The following is a 25,893-nucleotide window of genomic DNA, read 5'->3' as shown; positions in this document are numbered from 1 at the left end:
CTTGACCTCTTCATCTTCCTCACCACCAGAGTCATCCTACACACCACCATCCTATGCTGTCTGGCTACACTCTCCCCAGCCACTACTTTGCAGTCACTGATCTCTTTCAGGTTGGTCTACCACCAGCTGTCCTTCTGCATTCCTGTCCTGCATACCAAACTTACCCATCACTTCCTTGTCACCTCTGTTTCCCTCACCAACATATCCGTTGAAGTCTGCCTCAGTCACCACTTTCTCACCACTAGGGATACCCTGAATCACCTCATCCATCTCCCTCCAGAATTTCTCCTTCTCTTCTAACTCACATCCTACTTGTGGTGCATAACCACTGACAACATTCAACATCACTTCCAGCTTCAGGCTCATCACCCTATCTGACACTCTCTTCACCTCCAGAACATTCCTAGCAAAATTCTCCTTCAGGATAACTCCTACTCCATTCCTCTTTCCATCCACACCATGACAAAACAGCTTGATCCCTGCTCCTAATCTATAGGCCTTGCTACCTTTCCACCTGGTCTCCTGAACACACAAGATATCCACCTTTCTTCTCTCCAACATATCAGCCAACTCTCCAGTTTTCCCTGACAAAGTCCCTACATTCAAAGCCCTTACTCTAAGTCCTACACTCCTGCCCTTCCTCTTCTCTCTTTGCCTATGAACACGCCTTCCTCCTCTCCTCCTTCGACCAACAGTAGTCCAATTTCCACTGGCACCCTGTAGGTCAACAGCACCAATGGCGGTCGTTGTTAACCTGGGCCGCGACTGAGCCAGTATGGAAGTCGTATTTGTGATTTGCATGTTTGATTTGGCTTAAATTTTACGTTGGATGCCCTTCCTGACACAACCCTCTGCATTTACCTGGACCTGGGACCGGCACATGAAGACACTAGATTGTCTTCTGGATTGAGCCATTTCATATAATTTACAATGATGTGTCCTTGAAATTGCAAGTTGAAGTTACAAATCTTACTGCAGCATGACATGGAAGTTAATTTGTCATCAAGCCAGATCCCAAGGTACTTATAGGATACTCTAGAATAGTGCCATCCAGTTTGGAGATTGTAAAATTAACAGAGATAGAGTGATGGCTTCTAAAAATCATAGACATATATATATATATATATATATATATATATATATTTTTTTTTTTTTTTAAGCTGTTAAGACCAACTTTAATTTAAAAGAGATGCTTGGAATAAATTAAAAGCAGAATGTAAAGAGTCAATTGCCACTTGTAACAATGATGCTATAGTATAAATAATTGTATCATCTGCAGAAGGATGCACCTGCACATGTCTAAGCCTTCCCCAAGGTCATTTATATAAATAGAAAATAAGATGGGCTCCAAAATTGATCTTTGAGGTACCCCTGACTTAACTCCCAGAAATTTAGATTTGCAATTGTCTATGTATACACACTAGCTTCACCCAGTTAAATAATTTGAAAACCGGTAAAACATTACTACGAAAACCTACACGTTGTAGATTTTGAAGGAGATCTACAGTGTCAAATGCTTTAGATAAATCAATATGCAGTACAGCACTAGATTTTTTGTTATCTAGAGCGGTAATATCATGTGTAACTGTCATGAACCGGGTGGAATTAGGACCAATAAATTGCCAACACCACAAACTCAGGTATAAAAGCGTTAATTAATTCCTTAGTGAAAGAAGTCTGGGTTCAGTGGATGGAGTGACCAGGACCCGGTAACATCAAGCGAGCTGAGACAGATGGGAAATGTAGTCCAGATTGTTTTCCCACAGAGCAATATCTGGGGGTGCTGTTTTCCTTGGTCATAGGGTTCCAGGTGATCTGGTATGACAACTCAGAGAATCCAGAGATTGCAATTAACAACAAAAAACACCTCCAACAAAAAAAAAAAAAGCACTAATGTCCTTGGAGGGAAAACACAGTACGAAATGGCACCACTCGAAGGTGTAACTTGAGTTCAAACAAATCCTCTTGAATAGATAATTCCTTCTTCTCCAATCAAGAAACTAGAAACGCACAGGCATATTTGACAAGGAGTTTCTGATCGTTAGGTTGATTTAAACAAGAATCCTCTTAGGCAAAAAAATATTCCTTTCCTCTAATCATGAAACAAAAAGTAAACTGACTTAGCTGGACATAGACTTCCTGGTTACTAACAGAAATCCTCTTGGGCAAAAAATATTTCTTCTTTCCTTAATCATGAAACAAAAAGTAACTTACTTCATTCAGCGTGGATAGAACAAGACAAGGAGGCCTTCGTGATTGGCAGTGAACATGGGCCAAGCCGCACAAACAGGATTGGCGCAGGATAACCAATTTTGCTGCAGACAACCTGGTTGTGTTTCAGACAATCTAGCAGTTTGTCGGTGGCTGGGAGAAGGTATATAAGCTGTGATCAGAGGAGAAAGAGCAGGTGAAATCAATTACGCGAGTGAACATGAGTAGGAAGCCAAACCCGGTATGGGTTTTCAAAATAAGAGTGAGAGACAGGAAGTAAAGCTGCCGATCATCAAAGTAGCAGATGTGACTGCAGTTACTGTGCTTGCCTAAAGCTTGATTGTGTTTGACATACAGTATAATATTTTTGTTAGATAAAAAGAATTTAATTTGTTCATTTATAAGGGATTGAAACACTTTAGCAACAACAAAGAGTTGAGAAATAGGTTGATAATTATCCTAAACAGTGGGGTCACCACTTTTTAATCGCAGGAGGACATAGGCCAGCTTCCAAGAACTAGGAATTGACCCACTGTAAAGGCCAAGGTTGAAAATAGAGGCAATGGGGCCAGCAACCAAACTTGCTGCTGTTTTAAAAAAAAAAAAAAAAAAAAAAAAGGGTCTCAATTTGATCTGGACCTGATTTGGACTTTTTACAATCCAGGCTTAATAAGGTGTTACAGACTTGGGATGTGAAATGAGAGAAAAATTAAAGCTGTTTACAAAACTTTCAGAAGTAGTGACTCCATTACCTGGGGCATAAAGTGGGAGATTTGATTGGGTAATGTCTTGATGTGAATTCTGAGTTCCAGTCTTGGACTTTTATTTTGGGGCAGTTTCCTGTTTTCTTCTGTGTGATCTTGGTTAACTTTATTTCTGTCACGAGTCCCCTTGGGACTTCCTGCCGGGAGACCCTTTATTTTGTAGAGACTTCCTTTTCCCTGTGCTCTGGTCCCCGGCAGCTTTATGTTCGTTAGTTCTGTGCATTGCTTTCACCTGTGTTCGATTACCTCTTGTGTTCTCCCTATTTATACCTGCCTCTTTCCTTTGTTCCCTGGTGAAGCATTAGTTGTGTATAGTTTGTGTTAGAGTGAAAGTGTTTTTTGAGTTTCGACCGTTTACCCAGTCTTTCTTAGTCCCGACCGTCTTACCCGGTCTTGGGAGCCTACCGTCTCACCCGGTTCTTTGTATTGCTTGTTTTGTGTCCTGGAGTTTCCAGGAAGAAATAAAAGCCTTGGTTTGTCCTGCATTTGGGTCCTACCTTCTCTCCCGCACCTATGCTCCAACACCAACTCCTGACAATTTCTCGTTACGTCATAGTTTTCACCTGTGTTAATTAGTCTTCGGTTCTGACTATATACAGTATACCCCCTGTGTTTCTTTGTTCTATGTGGGAGCATTGCATTGCGTTGGTTAATGTATGTGAGTAATGTTTATGTTCGAGGAAGAGAAGGTTTTGTGTTTATGCCGAGTGGCGTTTGTTTGTTGCCTGCTTGCCCACCGAGTGGTGGGGATATTTTATGTGTTTGACCGAGCCTGGACGATCCAGGAGTAATAAAGCCTTGTTTGTGTCCTGCATTTGGGTCCTACCTCTCCTCCTTCATCACCATCCCTACCATCAATTCATAACAGGTAATTAATTGAACCTGAATTGATAAAATGTTTATTAAGTGATATATTGTTTTTACCACTGATTTTGTTTTGACCTATTTAATTAACCAACTTCCAGAATTTATTAGGGTAATTTAAATTCTGATCTATTAAATTAAGATAGTACTCACTTTTAGTATTTTTTATGACTCTAGTACATTTGTTTCTTAAAGCCCTATAATCATTCGGAATTATGTTCTCTAATGAGTGTAGCAATATCTTCATTAAACCATAGTTTATCTTTTGCGCTGACCTTAAATCTTCTCAGGAGTGCATGCTTATTTATTAAAGTCTGAAAGATAGTTTTAAAAAACTCCCATGCTAAGTCGGCATCCACCACATCATGAACAAAGTGCAAAGCCTGCTTATAAAAACGCTTATAATTCCATTTAAAAATATATCTGGGTTTAGTTTTAGAAAGCCTACAAGTTCTAACACAAGCAATTGCACAATGGTCACTAACATTGTTACAAAGTACCACAGCGGCAGTGTATTTGTGTGGAAAGTTCATAAGAATAACATCAAGCAAGGTGGTCCAAATTGCTAAGGGATATTCTGTTTTGGAGAACTAATTAATTGCGATAAATGAAGAGCATTGCAATTGTCTTTCAGATCGTTAGAGGTTTCATATAGCCAGTCCCAGTTTAACAGAACAAACTAACAGTCTAACAGTGTCTAACGGTTTATGTAGTATGTAATGTTCGAAAACAGTGACAGTTTCACGCGATGCCGAAGGTGGACAGCAGCATCCTATCATTTTGGCGCTGTTGGCAGGGTTTAACTTAATCACTAACATTTCAAAGAACATTGCCTTAGTGAACCCAGTGAACCCTTAGTCCACCAAGGTACAGGTCAATGATGTCTTTGTATAGACTGAAACTCCTCCTTCTTTGTTTATACAATCTGTCCTGAACATGTTATATCTATCAATGTGTATCATATTATTTGTGATTGATGGTTTTAACCATATCTCTCACAGAACATTCATTCAAGTGCATGGTATAATTGTTCAAAACTCATACTCTCTAGCAGCTGCAGTAATCCTCACATTAGGAATTATGTATTGTCAGTGTATTGCTTCAAGTCACCAAAATGTCCTTTACAAGGTGCACAACATTTTGTTAACCATAAAAAATAAATAAATCAAAAAAATATGGTGTACTGTACAGAAGCCTTTTATGCTGTAGTATAGTACAGCAGAGAGTGAGCATGATTATGATAAATTCACAAGACACTTAGGGGCATTGGTGCAGGGGCAGGCCATTACTCTCCACAGATTAAGGTTGCCACTTTGATGATGAACACATCTGCTCCGTCCATCTCTGAAGGAAACTGCATTTTTAAAACTACCGTCTCAGTCCTGTCAAGCACACAGAGCTCATTATCAAGCCTGCTTAGTTTTCCCATAGTGTTAGTGAGTTCCCGTGGCCATGAAATTACAGAATGGAACAGTGGGGAAGACGTGTGATTTTCAACAGGATATTTTCACTGCTATTGGACACAGGGGCTGTAATGGGCTTCTGGTATGATAAATTAACAGTGATTAATTTTGTGTTACAACTACTTGCATGAAACACAAAACTCTTATGCAGTTTCTTCAGCATAACAAAGTCACAACAGTCGGTCTCTTTCGTAACAGAAACCAGGATTAACTGTAAAGTTGGTACACCTTGTGGCCAACACTGAACCCCATTTTAATAATCATTATTTATTTTTTCTTTCATTTATTTTATTATTATTATTCTATTGCCAATAATTAATCAGAATGTAGCTGAGACAAGGAGATGATGTCAGAACAGACTGTGGAGGTGGGGAACAGTTTATGAAAATCAACCTATAAGTAGGTAGTATTTAGTTATTTATATTAAAGCACACATGATGCCCCTGATCACAGTTTGGATTGCCAAGCAAGGGGTCCAAATACTTTTCTAAATGAGAGATTTCAGCTTTTGATTTTTCATAAATTTGCAATTCCAAAAACATGTTCTCACTTTATCATGATGGTGTTACGGTTCTGCCAGGTTTTCCCCCTGGCAATCACCACTATTCGCCTCACCTGTTCCCAAGTCACTCACCTGCACCTCCTCTGCACTCTCCCTCATGTATAAAGGCACTCCCCTCACTCCAAGTCACTGTCGAATCTCAGTAACATTTCCATGGACACACCATTCCTGTTTCCTTGTTTCCTGCGATATTGTGAGTACCTAAATAAAGACCTCAAACATGTTCCTTGTTCCTGTCTCCGAGGGTGTCCGTTACAGAAGATCCGACCGACACTGAAGAAACAGGAGGAGATCTCCGGACTCCTTCCTGAAGCCTGAATCTCCCTGGCCCTCTCCGCAGCCGCGTCCCCAGCCATCGCCGCGGCCATCTCAGCCACAGCTCCGCCAGATGGCTCCCCAGCCTCTAACCCCGGCTGAGGCATCTGGCAGGAACTTAAGGCAAGACCCTGGACCCTGAAGCCGCCGTGCACCGACACACCCGTTCTCCCTTCTTCCCAGTTTCTGGAGTATCTCGAGGACCCAGAGTATTCCGAGGAGCCGATGTATCCCGAGGAGCCGATGTATCCCGAGGAGCCGGAGTATCCCGAGGAGCCGGAGTATCCCGAGGAGACGGAGTATCCCGAGGATCTAGAGTTTCTGCGGCACCGATTAGAACCATGGGATCTCCTTTACTATTCAGACGGGGAGGGCCCTCGACGATGAGGACTGGGACCTCTTTTGGACTGACCTCCTCATTGGGGATTCCCACCGAAACTCCTTCTGTGGTACCCGTCTGGCAAGGAGGTTCGGAGGACAGTCACCTGACCTGCCATCTCGACGACAGCGACGGAATCGCCGCCGTCGTAATGGACCAGCCCGAGAGTCGCCGTCCCTTAATGAAGTCTCCGCTGCTGGGATTCCTCTCACGCCCCCACAACTACCGCCCTCTCCAGCGCCGCAGTTTCCAGCACCAGATTCCCCAGTACCCCAGCAGACACCTGAATCTCCAGTGCCGCCTCGCCAGTCGCCGCCTCCAGTGCCGCCCCGCCGGTCGCCACCTCCAGTACTGTCTTGCCAGTCATCTCCTCCGCAGTCCCTACAGCTGCCCCCGGACCCGCCTCTGCTCCCAGGGTTGCCGGACCCGCCTCTGCTCCCAGGGTTGCTGGACCCGCCTCTGCTCCCAGAACCACCTACGCTGCCACCAGTCCAGCAGCAGCACCACCTGACCGAGCCTACGGAGCTTCCCGAGTCGTGGCCACGGCTGTCTCCCTCTCCCCGGTCCCTCGTCACGGCCGCCTCGCCAGCCAGTGCCACTGCCAGTGTACCTCGAGCTGCCACCGCCACGGCAGCCGCCAGAGCTCCCCGAGCAGCCACGCCCCGCACAGCTGATTCCCGAGCGGCCGATTCCCGAGCGGCCGATTCCCGAGCGGCCGATTCCCGAGCTGCTACCAGGACCCGAACTTTCCAGATCCGCTCGAGTTCCCCGAGCTACCACCGCCAGTGTCCCCGGAGCCGCTGCCACCAGCGGAGTTCCCCAAGCAGCCCATCATGGATTCTTTCCTTCCCACTAATCTCCCGGACCCACTCATGCCCTCAATGTTCCCGAATCCTCATCAGCAGCCAGAGTTTGAGCTAGAGTCTCCCCAGCTACCTGAGTTAGAGCCGCCTGGGCCCCCTGAAGTTCCGGTACTTCCTGCGTCACGTGTTTCTCCAGCGTCCCCTGGGTCTCCAGTGTCCCCTGAGCTTCCTGAGTCTCCACCTTCACAGCGGCTGCTGCCTCTGCCGCGGGCCCCGGAGCCGTTGCCTCCACAGCTGCTACGGCCACTGCCTTGGTCTCCGGAACCGCCACCTCCGGAGCTGCCACCGCCGCTGCCGCGGCCTCTGGAACCACCGCCCTCGCAGCAGGTGCAGTCCACACCAGAGTCTCTCCAGCCGTCCGGGCCAGAGTCTCTCCAGCCGCCCGGGCCAGAGTCTCTCCAGCCGCCCGGGCCAGAGTCTCTCCAGCCGCCGGTGTCTCCAGAGTCTCTCTAGCCGTCGCCGTCTCCAGCGTTCCCAGAGCCTCCCAAGTCACCGCCAAGTCTTAGGTCACCGCCCCTGCGGCAGAAACCTGAGATCCCAGAGTCACCGCTGCCGTGACCGCCGTCAGAGCCCCCCGAGCTGGCGCCATCAGAGTCCCCCGAGCTGCCGCCGCCAGTGTCCCTGGAGCCGCCGCGGTCCCCTGAACCACCACCTCCGCAGCTGTCACCACCACTATCGCGGTCTCCGGAACCGCCGCCTCCGCAGTCTCTACCGCCGCGGTCTCCAGAACCACCGCCACCGCGGTTGCTGCCTCTCCACGGTCCCTGGTCTCCACTGTCTCCAGTCTCCAGTCTCCTCTGTCCCCAGTTCCCAGTCTCCAGTCTCCTCTGTCCCCAGTTCCCAGTCTCCAGTCTCCTCTGTCCCCAGTCTCCAGTCTCCTCTGTCCCCAGTTCCCAGTCTCCAGTCTCCTCTGTCCCCAGTCTCGTCTGTCCCCAGTGTCCAGTCTCCTCTCTCCCCAGTCTCCGGTCTCCTCTGTCCCCAGTCTCCTCTGTCCCCGGTCCCCAGTCTCCACGGTCCCCTGTCCTCAGGAGGGGGGTTCGGCCCCCAGGAGTTGGCCGTGGAGAGGGGGGTACAGGTTTTCCCCCTGGCAATCACCACTATTCGTCTCACCTGTTCCCAAGTCACTCACCTGCACCTCCTCTGCACTCTCCCTCATGTATAAAGGCACTTCCCTCACTCCGAGTCACTGTCAGATCTCAGTAACATTTCCATGGACACACCATTCCTGTTTCCTCGTTTCCTGCGATATTGTGAGTACCTAAATAAAGACCTCAAACATGTTCCTTGTTCCTGTCTCCGAGGGTGTCCGTTACAGATGGGCTATTCAAATGGTGCTGTTGACCTACAGGGCGCCAGTGGAAATTGGACTACTGTTGGTTGAAGGAGGAGAGGAGGAAGGCATGTTCGTAGGGAAAGAGAGAAGAGGAAGGGCAGGAGTGTATGACTTAGAGTAGGGACATTGAATGTAGGGACTTTGTCAGGGAAAACTAGAGAGTTGGCCTATATGATGGAGAGAAGAAAGGTGGATATCTTGTGTGTTCAGGAGACCAGGTGGAAAGGTAGCAAGGCCTATAGATTAGGAGCAGGGTTCAAGCTGTTTTGTCATGGTGTGGATGGAAAGAGGAATGGAGTAGGAGTTATCCTGAAGGAGAATTTTGCTAGGAATGTTCTGGAGGTGAAGAGTGTCAGATAGGGTGATGAGTCTGAAGCTGGAAGTTGAAGGTGTGATGTTGAATGTTGTCAGTGGTTATGCCCCACAGGTCGGATGTGAGTTAGAAGAGAAGTAGAAATTCTGGAGGGAGTTGAATGAGGTGATTCAGGGTATCCCTAGTGATGAGAGAGTGGTGATTGGGGCAGACTTCAACAGACATGTTGGTAACAGGGTGGAAACAGAGGTGACAAGGAAGTGATGGGTAAGTTTGGTATACAGGACAGGAATGCAGAAGGACAGATGGTGGTAGACTTCGCAAAAAGGATGGAAATGGCTGTAGTGACCACATTTTTCCAGAAAAGGGAGGAGCATAGGGTGACATATAAGAGTGGAGGCAGGAGCACACAAGTTGATTACATCTTGTGCAGATGTTCCAACCTGAAAGAGATCAGTGACTGCAAAGTAGTGGTTGGGGAGAGTGTAGCCAGACAGCATAGGATGGTGGTGTGTAGGATGACTCTGGTGGTGAGGAAGATGAAGAGGTCAAGGGCAGAGCGGAGGACCAAATGGTGGAAGTTGAAAAAGGAAGAGTGTTGTGTGGCTTTCAGGGAGGAGCTGAAACAGGCTCCGGGAGGTCAGGAAGTTCTTCCAGATGACTGGACAGCTACAGCTAAAGTGATCAGGGAGACAGGTAGGAGCGTACTTGGTGTGTCATCTGGAAAGAGGAAAGCCGATAAGGAGACTTGGTTGTGGAATGAGGAAGTTCAGAAGTGTCTTAAGAGGAAAAGGTTAGCTAAGAAGAAGTGGGACACTGAGAGGACAGAAGAGAACAGACAGGAGTACAGGGAGATGCAGCCATAAAGTGTAGGTAGAGATGGCAAAGGCCAAACAATGGTGTATGAGGATTTGTATGATAGGTTGGACATTAACCCTCTGGGGTCGACGAACGCGCCAGCGCGTTTTGACGCAACTTTTTCTGATAAGGCCGAAACAAACTTAAATTACTCCGTCAATTCTGATCGTACAGATAAAAGAAGTATATCATTCAAATCTGTAAAGGGTCTAGTTTTAGTGGTATACCATCATAATAACGACAAAACGTTGTGCTTTTTTTAAATAAAGAAAGCCGACAGGGTGCGCTCTCGGACTTTTCTGTCTCTGCCATTTCTCTTCACAGACGCGTAAATAAAACAACCAGAATCTCAGCGAATACTTGCCTCATAAAAATAAGAATTATATGGCTAGAAAGCTTGAAATGTTTTCTTTTGAGTGAAACAATTCAAGTCGAAAACAAATCATCACTTTTGATTTAATCCGTATGAACATAAGGAGAAGTCCGTTTTTTCCTGTCTCACCTCATTACAGGTAATGCGTTCCCGCCTTGTACACTGTTCACTGTTCACATGTAAATAATCTCAGGTGAACCAGGTAAATATGTGCACACCCCCGAGAAATGACACAAAATATCAAACTTCATCATAGAATTTACTCTTTTTCGGCGCGTTTGGATGATGTTGCGTTACGCACGTGAAGCGGCGCTCCTTACATTCCACACAGAGACAAATAGTTTAGCTTGTCCTCAGAGTAACAACACTGATTTTAACTCAAATGAGGATCATTTGGCTCCTCATTGTGTTGTATTGTGCTGCACTAATCCGTCCCATCTACATTGACTGAAAGGCTCATTATGCGTGGCTTTGTCTGGTCGTTCAGTGCGTCTTTTGTGTTCTCAGGTAAATTACATGACTATTCATCCTCAGTCACACCCTCTTGCATATGGCCTTTCTGGACAAAAAGTGTCTTAGAAAATTTAAATCAGTGTATTGTTTACTGTGAATGTGTGAACAAGATGACATTCACAGCACTCTGAAGTAAACACTTTAGCCTACAACATGCTGGTCTCCAAAGTCTTGTGAACCAATGTTCTGTTTGTGTTTTATGGTCTTATTTCAGTGAGTAAAAACTTTTAGTTTTTCACTAACCATGCATAAACACTTTTTTCTCAAAAACACAATAATGTATAAACTTGCTGCTCACATATTATTGTAGCCAGTCTTGTGCTGATTACAGTGTTATCAGACTTTAGACATGAATATGTTTAAAAAACACTGAAAAAAACACAAATGTCAGGACATGTCAAAATTTGTCCAGGCCCCAAAAACCACCTCAGACCCCAGAGGGTTAAATCATCAGCAGGAACTATGACATCTCTGACTTTTCCTGAATTAAGGAGGGAGAGGTGGATTTGTGAGGCAGAGAGTGATTAGGGTGATTAAGGACAGGCATGGAAAGCATGACACAAGGCATGCCACAAGTGTGATGGAAAGATGGAAGGAATACTTTGAAACCTGTGGAGGTATGTTTAGGAGAGGTGGCAGTAGAGTTTTTGACTGGGCTACTTAACAAGATCTTGGAGAGTGAGAGGATGCTTGAGGAATCGAGGAGAAGTGTACTGGTGCCCATCTTTAAGAACAAGGGAGACGTGCAGAGTTGTGGAAACTACAGAGGAATAAAGCTGATGAATCGCACAATGAAGTTATGGGAAAGAGTAGTGGAGGCTAGGCTGAGGTCAGAAGTGAGCATTTGTGAGCAGCAGGTTTCAATTCAATTCAATTTAATTCAATTCAATTCAATTTTATTTGTATAGCGCTAAAAACCCAACAAATTCCTTATGAGCAAGCACTTGGCGACAGTGGAGAGGAAAAATTCCCTTTAACAGAAGAAAAAACCTCCAGCAGAACCGGGCTCAGTTTGGGCGGCCATCTGCCTCGAGCAGTTGGGGTGAGTGGATAGAGGAGAGAGAAAAGAACAGCAACAATAAGCAACAAATAGACACTGCAGGTTGGTGGGGCCAGTAAGAGAGAGAGAGAGAGAGGGAGAGAGCACAAACTAGGGGACAGAGAGAGCACAAGGTTAGTGACATTCAATTTCATGCCGTGGTTTCATGCCAAGAAAAAGTACCACAGATGCAATATTTGCTTTGAGAATGCTGATGGAGAAGTACAGAGAAGGCCAGAAGGAGCTGCATTGTGTCTTTGTAGATTTGGAAAAAGCGTATGACAGGGTGCCGAGAGAGGAGCTGTGGTTTTGTATGAGGAAGTCTGGAGTGGCAGAGAAGTATGTTCGAGTCGTGCAGGACATGTATGAGAGCTGTAAGACAGTGGTGAGGTGTGCTGTAGGGGTGACAGAGGAGTTCAAGGTGGAGGAACAAAGGTGGAAGGTGAGCCCCTTCTTGTTTGCTGTGGTGATAGATAGGCTGACAGATGAGGTTAGACAGGAATTCTCCATGCACCATGATGTTTGCAGATGACATTGTCATCTGTAGTGAGAGCAGAGAGCAGGTGGAGGAAAATCTGGAGAGGTGGAGGTTTGCTCTGGAAAGGAGAGGAATGAAGCTTAGCCGCAGTAAAACAGAGTACATGTGTGTAAATGAGAGGGACTCAAGTAGAACGGTGAGGATACAGGGAGTAGAGGGGAAGAAGGTGGAGGATTTTAAGTACCTAGGGTCAACAGTACAGCGCAATGGAGAGTGTGGAAAAGAAGTGAAGAGACGTGTGCAAGCAGGTTGGAACGGGTGGAGGAGAGTGTCGGGTGTGATGTGTGATGAAATCTTGTGACGAAAAAGACGAGGCAGAGCTGGAGGTAGCAGAGCTGAAGATGAGGTTCTCTCTGGGAGTGATGAGGATGGATAGGATCAGATTTTTACTGTAATCTGTTAAAACCACTTGTTATTGAGCGCTCTCATTGCTTCTAGTAGTAGTTGTCAATTGTTATTATGTGAGTTTTTGATTGTCGTCATTGTCTTTACATGCTTACATGCTTCCCATCTTGATCAGGACTCCCTGGCAGAAGAGATACTATATCTTAATAGAACCTTCCTGGTTAAATAAATAAATAAAATGAAGTTGGAATATGAAAATAAGCAGAACAGCTTCAACCCAGTCATCAGTTATAAAGGTGTTGAGAAGTGCTGATAGTAAGAAGAGATGGTTTTAATTAGCTACATTATTGTTTGCAAAGGTTCTTCCTTTCAAACATTATATTTTATAATGAAAAGAATAATTAATCTTGGATGGATACTCTTGAGTTCTTTCTTGGTATTACAGTAGGAGAGAATTTCTCTTGGTGGGAACAGCAAAACTTTAAGTGAACAAGAGCTAAAACAATTTGTTCAAAATGAGTTTGTTTGCAACCTATTCACTTTGATGGACTGAAGGACTACTATATATTCAGTAGCACTTCCCTAGGTAATACTACTTTTTCCCCGATTTTTTTAACTTGTGGTATTGAATCAAAAATGTTGCATTACATGACTTTTCAGATAGTTGGAGTTAGGGGGTGAGAATCTTTAGGTATTCCACAATTCATTTTTTAATTTGATTCGGAGGCCCACAATTTGATTAAAAAACAATGTATCCTTTCTATACTTGCTACCTATTAAAACCCCATTGCCAGTATGCAGGCTGAAAACTGTATTTCCAAAGATCGTTTGCAGGACTTTATTCAATATTAGGCAAACAATATCTTAATTTGAAAGCAGAAAACCTCACAATTTAAATGGTATAAACCAATTTAGGATTGAGTTATCACAGCAACAACAGTTCCTGAATGTTGAACAAGAATACAAACACAGCAAGACAATAGTTCTTACCTTTGCTGATGTGTACAGATCCACACATGTAACGGTAAGTGTTGCATATAAGTTTTTTCATAAGAGCCCCGTGAACAAAATGCCTCAATGTTTATAGTCCAAAAGATGTGCTACAATCATGCAAGCATGTACTGTAGGCCGTTTGTAGTTCAGTAGTGGTAAAACGGGTCTGACTTTATTCATTCATTCATTATCTATACCTGCTTATTCCTAATTAGGGTCAGGACTTTATTCAATCAAATATTAAAATAGATTATTAACTTTCCTGCGTTGATTCAGAATAATTTTAAAGTGAACAACGATGCATGATTATTTGTTTATTATTATTGAAAATGATTATTTTTCCCACCTCCAGTTGGGAGGGTGGCATTGTGCTGGCACCCTAGTTAATTGACAAAGAGAATAACGTCATGCAGTAGATCTGTGGCTGCATTTTTAAACATTGCTCCTAGTCTAGCTTCTATTTTAATCTTTAAAAGATCTCCTAGGATGAGAACAGTTGTGAGGAGGACTTTTAAGAGGCTTTCTCAAGCAGAGGACCAAATGCTGGAAAGATGAGGGAGAAGAAATATGCCCGAAACTCTGAAAGACAGATTGAAACATTACAGATTAAATCATGCAGGAATAATGTTTGCAGTTAATCTTATCACAAATGCACTCATGTTTTTTACTGACTACTTTTACTACTTACTATTTATTACTTTCACTACAAGACTACCTGAATTTCCCTTCAGGGATAAATAAAGTTTATCACATCTTATCTTATCTCGTACCTAGCACAAACACTCCTACTCACCACAACACCAGAAATAAAAGTCATCACAACTCCAAGATATTTGGCAACTGGGAGAATGCAACAATGCAGCAGTGATGATTTTCCTCTCACTGTTTTTTTTTCTTTTTCTTATTTTTTGAGTCACTGAGATAGAGTTTCTTTGTTTTCCTTGCTCAGAGTTGCTCTATGATCGGTTAAAAAATTACTTTCAAGTTAAAGACTCCTGGCTAAAAGTTGTTAAGCTAAGTTAAGAGCTCTCTGAGACGATTCTTAGAATCTTTATGATTACACCCCCTGATGTGCAGATCAGGAACAGTTTTTATGCGTAAGGAGTCTGTATGTTTTGAAGGAAGTCCTAATCAAGTCAATAAGCAGCATCTGAAGCCCCCCTGCTCTACACTTTTCTGACAAGTTAAATTTGGGTGCCAAATTTTTCTGTAACATTCTAAAACCAATTAATAGACATTATTAGACCGCTTGTTATTATTTTTATTTTTTATTTTTGGTGTACAGCACTTTGTGTCAGCTGTGGCTGTTTTAAAGGGCTTTATAAGTAAAGTTATATTGTATTTGAATTGATTGACTTTATTAATCCCAAAGGGAAATTCATGTGTCACAGCAAAGCTCACCACACAATAAATAGATAAAATAAAGTAAGTAATAAATGATGAAGGCTTGAACTGTTTCATGAAGAGGATGACAATCTTGATTCCTTATACTGACCAATTTATCTATCATTCTATTCTGTGCTACCACATTGATAGTAGGTAACACGACTCACCACAGAACCTGCCTTTTTTATCAGCTTATTGAGTTTGATCTTCTCCTTCTCCAACAATCCCCCTCCCCAGCAGGTAACAGCACACAAGATCACAGATGATACCACAGAATCATAAAAGGTCTTCAACAGTACCTGCATTTTATTCACACCCACTTCATGCAACTTAGATTGATGTGCAATGATATGAAAGATTTGTATTGCAGCATTTGAAGAGTGTGACATCACAACTATTGTTGAAGAGAGACTGTCCAAAAGTGCCTTATTTAAAATTATTTGCAGGAAGAGCTCATGAATAATGAATTATGTCATTAGTGCTATGATATACTGCTGCAGGGCTACTGTGAGAACTGGTTCCACTGAGGGCAGATACAAATAGGAAATTAGATAAATATGCTATCAAATGCTATAAAGGCTGTAAATGCCACATATCTCTTGGAGAGGAATGAGAAAGTGTGGAATTAGGCAGCTTTAGGAACCCTTAGGAACCAGCATAAACATTTACATCATCAGATGTGGCCAGATGACACTTGCAAACTAGTTTGTACATGACACAATGTAATTTGTGTTTCACTTCGATAGGGGGATAAGGGGGTATCATGAAAGTATCTGCTAGGAAGCACTGTCACATTTTAGAAACAGAGCACACAATTTAGGAAGATTTGGAAGAAATCAGGCAATGGAAATCAGTTTGACCGCCTGCGTTCTTCAGACAAGAAAACATTCTTTTAAAAATTCAGTGGAGAAGGATTACAATAAGGTGGGAAACATTACAAAGTGCCTTGAAGACAAATGTGGTTTCCTATTTTCTAAAAGATCATCTGTGGCAGTTCTACAATGAAACATACACACAACTTCTAGTAAATAAATAAATGAAAAGAAATTTTAAAAGAGAAAGCTTCCCAATATAACTGAGCAAACTTGTTCTAAGGTTTTTAAAGACATGTAGAACATATAATAATGCACCTTTTTCATTTACCACAAATAGAGTATGTTTTTATCTATTAAAAATGTCCAACTCTCAAGCGTCTTCAAGTTTACCAGTATCATGTAATCAATGTTACTAGCCTGATGTCAGATTCTAAGCTGTATTGAACAAATACTTGGGATTTTTTAGCTGCAGTGCGTGAGTATATTGCCACACAGCACAATCATACTCACCACTGCTGTGTGAGAAACACTCGGTTACTGCATCCACAACTCCTCTTATCCTCCTCTCATGTGTCACTCACCACTGACAGCAATATCAAGGCATCATCACAGAGCTGTCTCCTAAGATAGCCGTCTGCTGAATGATGTTGACGTCTTTTCTGAAGGAAAAGACAACAGTCAAGTCAAAATACAATTTGTTTTTCCTTCCTGGAGAATTCTCTTTTATATAATGAAAAGAGAATTCTGAATTATGAGTGAAAACTGGGAGTGATGTAGATCAGTCAAGCAAACACTAGTCTGTACACAACTGATCTTTTTGCTGAAGGAAATAGAGTGGTTCCACAGTATTTATCATATTCCTCTGGGGTGAGTTTACTGTAATATTGTTATGCTAATACTCCAGCTGTTTAGCATGCAGGGGCACTCATGCATCAGGCATTGAACCATTATCTCAATGAACCATAAAACAAAAGCTTTTGTGAGTGGATATTCTCAGGACATTTGATTGCACAAATTACTGGAAGCTCTAAATTGGTGAAGTGAAATTTTACATGTAGGATCGATGCAGAAAAGATTTACAGGAGGGCAGGGGGCAGCTACCCCAGATCATCCCCCACACTGGTTTTGTTTCTTTTGTCAAAAATGAAAAATATGTTTATTAATATAATAAAATAGTAAAATTGTGTAATATATATGGATTTGTGAATCATTTGTTCCATTTATTTTATAAATAATCCAAATTTCTAGATCTGCCACTGAATACATGGCACTGCAGGATGACAATTATATTAACCTCTGATAGTAAAAACATGCTTTTACAGATAGTGGCATTAGAATAATTTAAGACTAATCATGTAACATTACATTATGCAGCTGTAGCAGCTCAAAACAAAAACCCTGTCCAGTTCTTTTTTCCCATGGTTTTAGTGAGAGTTTTGGCAGAGCAATATAACTGCATTTATCTGCTTAGCTGTCATTGTAACACCATGAAAATACTATTATGCTTTCAATATGTTTAAGGGCTTTGTTACATGAACTATGAATCTTTCATTAAAACAGTTTCAGGCACATTTTATGTAAACAATGTACAGCAATGTCTGTATACAAATATACTGTACATGTTATATGTTTCAACTGTCTGAGCTGTTTTATAATGTAAAATACAATGTGAAAGACTCCGCATTTCTATTATATCAGTATTTTTCTCACTTAATTTATATAAAGATATGTGATATGAATTTTGATAATAATAATAATAATAACTAATAATCTCCCACTATAATAACTTTATCTGAACTAAGCACTAAATCAGACAGGAAGTCTGGAAATTCAGTTAAAAACTCGTTTGCTGGACACCACCTAGACAGCCAGCGACGGAACGACGACATGCAGCTAAACATGTCATCGCTGGTCAGATTGGGGAGGGGTCCAGAGAAAACTACGGGGTCCGACATTAATTTAGCAAAGTTACACACCAACTCAACATTAATTTTAGTGACCTCCGATTGGCGTAATCGGGTGTCATTGCTGCCGACGTGAATAACAATTTTTCCATATTTACGATTAGCCTTAGCCAGCAGCTTCAGATTTGACTCAATGTTGCCCGCTCTGGCTCCAGAAAACATTTGACTATGGTCGCTGGTGTCTCTAGCTTCATGTTTCTGACTATGGAATTACCAATTATCAGGTTTCTCAGCGGGTGTGTTGCTGAGCGGGGAAAATCTATTAGAAACGTGAACAGGCAGGTGATGAGCCGTGGGCTTCTGCTTAGGAGTATGTTTCTGTCAGACCGTCACCCAGGCTAATTCTCCGGGCTGCTCCGGAGCTGCCCTTGGACCGCTAACAGACCCTGAGTTATTAGAGGTATCATTATCGCTAAAGGAAGAAGAGGAATAACTAAACATGTGGCACTGAGACTGGGAATAGCAATAAACACCAGTCAAAATAGAAAGGTTTGACTAGTAATGAATTGCTTAGAAAGTTTAGTTAGTTTTTAGGTGTGTTAGACTATAGCTAGTCTGTTGCTAATCTGTAGACGAACTATACAACACACACAGCACGACACGCTTGCAATAGGAAGTGATTCACTTACCCGGAAACAGTCCCTAACTCCTGTCTTGTCCTGTCTACTGATCTAGACACGATCACGATCACGATGTCACTGATGACATCATGCACTCCAACTTTTGCTCTTCAACTTTTTTTCAACTTTTTTGTCTCTTTTCTTCTCTTCTTGTGTCAACTTTCAGCTATATAAACAATGTATATATTAAAGTGATAGAGATTTTTGTCTTCTTTCAGGTAATGCTGTTCTCATTTTGATAGGACCTATGGTTTTTCCACCAGGTGGCCTAACCTACAGAGTGACTGCTCAATCTCTCATTCACTCCGATTATAAAAGAGCTCCAGGAGTTCTGGTGAAAAATACAAATGAAGGCTGTTTCTAACTCGGCACCAATCCATTTTCATTTTTTAGAATATCTTCACAAATATAGTTTTTCTGTAGTCCATTTTGTGAGGTGAAGTTTTCTCAGCTTCTCCATTCTGTGTGTAAAGCGCTGTGTCACTGTCACTCCCCCTCCCACTCTGGGCTTAGGTCACCATAGCAACAGCTCACAAAGCAATAGCAGAGACAACAGCTGCCTGTTGTTGGTAATTTGACTGCCTGGATGCTTAATGTCCACTGCTGTTACACTTGGGGACCATTCTCAGTGTGGCCATGTTGTCTTCTCCAAGGAGGATGTGACAACACTTTCACATAAACACAAGTTATTTACAGGAAGTGAGTGCACCTTTCTGAAGTATAGTGAATATTCAAAATTAAACTTCAGCTTGTAACTGAAGGTCATGTGAGTGCACCACAGCATGCTGCACTTTCAAAAGTAAAGCCTTTGTTCTGGATTCTTTCAAAATAAAAGCCAAGAAATAATAAAATGAGCTTAAAATGGACTTTGGCTATTGGCATACAGCTTTAGACACTGATTGACAATGTTTTCACTGTCAGCCATGGTGTCTTTTCCCAGGAGACAATGTCCAGCCTTTCACAATATTATACAGTCTACAGTTATTTGTAAGAAGTTATTACACCTTAGAAAAATATAATGAATATTCAAAATAAAGTTAAGATTGTAATATAAAATACATTAATCTCCTGCATCACTTTGTCCTTTCAAAATAAAAGCCTTCTTATAGCATTCTTTCAAAATAAAAGCCAACTAATACTAATATGAGCTTAAAATTGGAATCTATTGGGATCCAGGTGTAGGCACCATCTGAGGCTATTCTAAATGTTAACCTTGCTGCCTTCTCCAAGCCAGAAATGTTTGTACTTTCACAATAAAAGACTACAGTTATTTACAGAAAGTTACTGCAGTGTTCCAAAGTATAATAAATATTCAAAATTAAGGTTCAGATCTTAACTCAAAGTCACATGAGTCTCGTGCAACATGCCAATCTTTCAAAATAAAAGCCCTTTTATTACATTATTACAAAATAAAAGACAACAAACACTAATATGAGCTTAAAATTGACTTTGTCTATTGAGATATAGGTTTAAGCACCAATGGAGGCCATTTTAAATGTCAACCTTGCTGTCTTCTGCCAGTCAGAAATATTTGTACTTCCACAATAAAAGACTAGAGTTATTTAAAAGAAGTTACTGCAGTGTTCCAAAGCATAACAAATATTAAAAATTAAAGTTCAAATCTTAACTCAAGGTGACATAAGTCTTCTGCAGTATGCTACCTTTTCGAAATACAAGTGTTTTTACTTCATGGTTTCAAAATAAAAGCAAAGAAATGAAATATTTGCTCATTCCTAGCACATTTTCTGCCTTCCTGTCTTCCAGCCTTTCAGTGTTTCTTCATTTCTTCCCTTATTTCAGACCTTCCTTCTCTTCTTTCTCTAAGAAAACCTTCCTTCAAATATTCCTGGTTTGGCTACACAGCATTTACCTTCTGTATTTTCCAGCAATATTTATTGGTTTTTAAACTATACAATCTTTCTGTCTATACAGTCTTTCTACAATTTCACTTTTTTGCTGTTTCATTCTTCCTTTTTTCCTTTTTAACTATTTAATTCATTTAGTTCTTCCTTCCTTCACTTATATCCTACCGCAAATTTCCTTCACTACACTGTCTTGTAACATTTCTTTCTTTAGCAATTGAAAGCCAATTTATTTCTTCTTTATCATATCATTCTTTTAATACCCTTTTCAGCAATGTTCAATAGTTTTTTTTAGCTAATCAAGTTAAGCTTCCAACTCCAGTTTTACATTTCAGCTCCCAGGATTTTTCAGCATTGCATTTCAGAAGTTTTCAGCAATTCCTTTCAGTTTTTAGCATTCCCACACGTTTTCCGCAGGAAACGCATTTGTCTAGTTAAAATGTTGTTTTTCAATTTCTATCAGATGATCTGACAGTTGTGAGAAATGCAATGTATGCTAGAGATTGATTTTCTAGGACAAATATATGGCTTTTGAGTTAGATTCAAGAGACAAGGGCTAACCATAATGCAGCGCGATCATAGCTTTTGTTCTGTCAGCTGCTTTACCCTTCCATTATTTCTCCTTTAATGTTTCACAACCAAAAGATCACACTACAAGTGTCATTTGCATTTTCTTATCAGACATTTTCTCAAGTAGAAGTAGCTATAAATCATATGCGGTAGGCGTCACAATTGCCAGTAAACACTGGTTTGTTTACGCTTTGTACATGTGCAGCATAGGTCTTCCATGTTCCTTTTTTGAATGACAGTCTACCACTACCTGCTGGTATGGAGAGTGTACATACTACTTGACCATCTGCTGTAGTCTGCATGGGGTTTTCAAGTGCCACTTTTGGCACAGACAGGCAGTGTTCAGCAATATGACTGTTGGCATTCATTGCCACTGCTTTTTTGATGCATGTTTGGTGTGTCGCTGCCTGAGTGATTAAATCTATCAGTAATGCTTATGTAAGTTATTTACCTGTTTTTGTTGGTTGCTAATTAGCAGGGGCGCCGCTAAGGGGGGGAAAGTTAGGACGATTCTAAGGGCCCACAAACTTTTGGGGCCCTCAGAGACCAGCTTTATTAATAATAACATTATTAGCAGTAATATATTAGATATCATAAATGTATCTATGAAAGAGTTACAAATAAAACTAAATTACCTATAGACTCGCTGCTGATTTGTCAGATCATAAACAGTTAAAGCAGCAATGTCCTTGCGGTCAATGAAGTGTATGTATTGCATATTGCACTTTTTTATACATAGTTTATATTTTTTTGTGTTTATAATGCATGTTTCAGAATGTTGCATTTTTCAGTTATTATTTTTGTACTTTATTACTGTATTACTATACTTTATTTTTGTATAACATTTACATTTGCACAATAAATCATCTGCTAGCGACAGCTATGGTTGTTCTCTGACTGAATACTGATACGTTGTGGTCAAAACAAATAATAAAACGCAAAGATCAGTACTATGACTAAACTGCAGACAAAGATTTTGGATATCTTGCTTGGTTTGTATGTTTGGTGCAGAATGGGAGACGTAGAGGGCCCAACTTCAAATTTTTTCATAGGGCCCAAAACTGCTAGCGGCCCCCCTGCTAATGAGGCCTGAGCACCGACCGAAGGTCTCGGCACTAGGGACTATTATAATTGGTCATCGTGCAAGGGACGAATAAGAGTGGGGGTCGACTTCCGGCAGCGTCTAGTGTTGACCCACAACACAACATTACATGGGAATGCGCGACACCATTCAGAAAACGCAAACGATGCGGCTGCCGGCCGAGCTTGGACCTGGAAAACGATAGGATTATTTTTTTTTTGTTTTTAATTATTTTTCATGTTCCGAAACAACCTCAAATTTGACCCCCTGAACATGTGTTAAAACTCACCAAAATTTGCACAGAAATCATAATTGCGTGAAAATTTTATATTTATCACTTGTTATCCTTCTCCTTCATCCCTCACCACCATCCTCCATAACATCGTTTATTGTAACAGAACAAAGATGTGTTCATAATGTTGAACTTATTTTTGTGATTGGGTTTTAGGTCTACCAGCACTCCTTCTTGGCATCATACTTGATCTACAACCTGTACACAAGGTGAGAAACCAAACATTAAGGACAAACATTGAGATAAATTAAACCCTCAAATAAAATCTTGCAGATTACAGTTTATGCATTAAGAGCACTGGTATTTTACTGAAAACTGTAAGAATGAATGGGCATAGTGAAATCCCTTGTTGCTATGGTGTGTAATGCTTCATGTGTGATCTGTTTTTTAATTTTCTTTAATCAGAGAGGTGCGTGAGCTGAATCCTCCAGAAGTGTCAGATTCAGTCCTTCAATTTGCATCATGGGGCGTTCATGGTCAACAGCTGGTGAGTAACTTATAGTATCAAATTTTAAGGTGAAAAACATTAAAGCATTGGAATTAATCTTCCATTATTCATTCAGTCACACAGGTGTGCATATCCTAATCTTGGAGCAAAAAAATATTTTTTATAGATGAGGTAATTTTTTTATATACATATTTATCTCTTAATTAGTCACTCAAGTCAAATATACACAAAAATTTGAGGAGAGTTCTATCTTATTCAAAAAATGTGTTCTGTTATTACTCTATAATTCAAATTGCAAATATGCATTTCCTCCACAACAGACAAGACAAGACCAGAATAGATAAGATAAGATAAACCTTATTCATCCATAAAAGGAAATCTGGATAATATTAATAGAAGTCAATCAGCATACATTAATCCAAAAAATATCCAGGAGAAAAGTGTATTATGGTATATTATGTGACTTGATACATAGTTGGAAGAAAAAAAAACATGATCAAAAGTTTATCTTATTTCATTATGAAAATGTGATTATGTGCTGTATATTTTGTCACTAGAATTTGAGTGTCTTTGGGTCTCAAACTGCTTGTTGGCCAGAACAAACAATACATCAGACTCTAAAATAATAATAATTCTTCACTTTTTTCCAATTTTATAGGCCAATCAAATAATTGGCTAACTGAGAAAGTAAGCAACCCTTATGAGCTACTCACTCATTGCAACTCAAATTTAATTTTAACTCACATTAAAAATGGTCAACCCTTGTTGCTCCCAAAAAGGTAAACATTTAAGTCTCATTTTTAATATAATGTTTGATTGTAAGTATCCTACATATGTATTGACCTTTCTACTCTAGGGTTAAAGATGATCAAAGACTGGCTCTGACTAGAGAGGAAAGACAGACTCCTCTTATGCTTAACTTTTATTTGTTTGGCCAGTAAGAGTTTCCCAAATCAGGTTCCTGCTGCAAGACATCTTGTTGGGCAACCAAAGCTCTTTGTGTGAGTAATTCCTCCACTGTGCAGAGTATTATACATTGGATAATCCCTCCATTATTTTCTCCAGTGCAGACAAGAAAAGTAATTAAGCATTTGATAGCATATTTATCTAATTTCCTATTTATACCTGCCCTCAGTGGAACCTGTTCTCACAGTAGCCCTGCAGCAGTGTATCACAGCACTAATGACAAAGAAATAGTTATTATTCATGAGCTCTTCCTGCATGTTTCATGAGCCACTAACTGAATATGTTTTTATCAGTGTTTTTCTGTATGAAATTGACCAGCTTTTCTTTATTTGCTTGACAAAGATGTTCTATTACCTAAGAATGATGCAGTAAAGGTGACAACAATGCAAATGTCAGTGTGATATCTTTAAACGTACTCTGGACTAAATCAATCCCAGTGGAAAGATAAAACCAAACCAAATGATCCATTTCTCTTACAATTCTGTACACAAATAGGTGTAGCTGTGTTTTTATTACAATTTTTGGTTGGGTTTCCATATTAAAACCTATCTCTCTATCACACAGATATATATATTTGAAAACAACATATACTACCAGACAGATGTTCAAAGCAGCTCATGGAGGCTCACATCTTCGGGACAGGAAGGGATCATCTTCAATGGCATTACAGACTGGCTATATGAGGGTAGGACAAAGTCTTTATTCAAACAGTATCTAGTATTCAACTAGGTGGAGAAGATGAGCAAAAGTAATTTTGCTGTAAAACTATTGTATGTGTATACAGGTAAGTCACAGTGAAGTCAGAGGTTCTTAAATTAAGAATTGAAACTGGACTGTAGTGGTTAATGTAGTTTCCTGTATCTATATATGTGTATAGCAAATGAACAAAAGCTTTTATTAATGCTTTGAGTATTGGTGCAACTTTAATGCAATAACTTATTAATGAAAATGTTGCATGTTCAATTTAATTTATTGTTTTGAACTGTACAAATATAGATAATTAAAATGAGACATATGTTTTGAGATGATACTGTAGGATTTTTTTCAGCTTGGCATAGCACCTGCAGTCTTCCTCTTAGGCTGCTTTCAACACCAACAACTTCCATGAATAAGAAAGTCCAGCCTGAAAGATAAAGCTCTGTGGTTAATTCGCAAAGCTTTTTTTTAAATTACTGGCAAAAAAAAAATAAAAATATGGCTTATGAAACAATTTTACTTGTGGCTCACATTTTCTGACTGTTTCAGAGGAGGTGTTGCACACTCGGGTTGCCCACTGGTGGGCACCTGATGGCTCCAGACTGGCCTACCTTGCCATTAACAACTCTCTGGTTCCAAACATGATCCTGCCCCGATTCACAGGATCTCTGTACCCCAGAGGGAAGGAATACCCTTATCCAAAGGTGGGACTCACACCAGTCAGCCACTCCCTTCTCTCATCACTATTTCAGTAGAGCATCACTACAAAAAATCAAAATCAGCTGAAATCTGACTGCTCCCAAGATGTTTTGGCTCACTTGTTACTGTACTACAGCCCTTACATCCTGTCTACTGTAACCTACATATTGTAGCTGTCCTTATTGCAGCTCCATTAAATCAAACCACTGCTGTGAATAAAACAACTGCAAGCTCAATGCTTTATAGCTAACCCATAAAGGTTAGTGAATCCTTCTTTAATTCATGTTGACTCTGACTTGCTCCCTTTGAATCAGGAAAGCTGTAAGGATATGTGGCAATGGGAGAGAAAGGAATGTGATATGCTTCAGTAAAACAAGTTAACATACACCTCCCATCCCTTGATGTGAATGTTTAGCTTATCAAATGCCTCTTGATGGGACATCGGTTGTGGAAAAGTGGTGGAATGAGGGTAATAAGGAAGAGGGTGATCTCATTTGTTGCTTGAGGTCCACAGATTAGCAATGGGGGTTCCATAGGAAGGCTTCTCATTAACGAAGTTCTGTCTGTTCTTAGCCTTGCCCACACGGTGTGTAAAAACTATACACAGTTGCTGCGCATCAGTGCAGTGATATTGTCGGACTAAATGGAGCAGAGAAATAATAATCTCTGTTTGCCTCAGTGTGTTCTACAGGTATAATGTGCCTGCACTTAGGAAAACAACCAATTATTGTTAGCATGTCATTCACAGTGACACCCTGTGACATATTA

General features: G+C 41.0%; 1 protein-coding gene across 1 annotated transcript in view; it reads left to right on the top strand.

The window, feature by feature from the left end:
• Positions 1–25,893, top strand: part of LOC113124044 (inactive dipeptidyl peptidase 10-like) — a 72,576-nt gene that overhangs the window by 19,156 nt on the left and 27,527 nt on the right. Inside the window, exons 6-9 of the mRNA XM_026296507.1 lie at positions 22,473–22,525; positions 22,722–22,803; positions 24,295–24,415; positions 24,976–25,130. Of these exons, the coding sequence (XP_026152292.1) occupies positions 22,473–22,525; positions 22,722–22,803; positions 24,295–24,415; positions 24,976–25,130 (411 nt within the window). The remainder of the gene's footprint in view (positions 1–22,472; positions 22,526–22,721; positions 22,804–24,294; positions 24,416–24,975; positions 25,131–25,893) is intronic.

The sequence above is a fragment of the Mastacembelus armatus genome, chromosome 21 (assembly GCF_900324485.2).
Source record: "Mastacembelus armatus chromosome 21, fMasArm1.2, whole genome shotgun sequence".
NCBI lineage: Eukaryota > Metazoa > Chordata > Actinopteri > Synbranchiformes > Mastacembelidae > Mastacembelus > Mastacembelus armatus.
The sequence above is the reverse complement of the archived record's forward strand: the minus strand, read 5'-3'. Positions and strand labels throughout refer to the sequence as shown.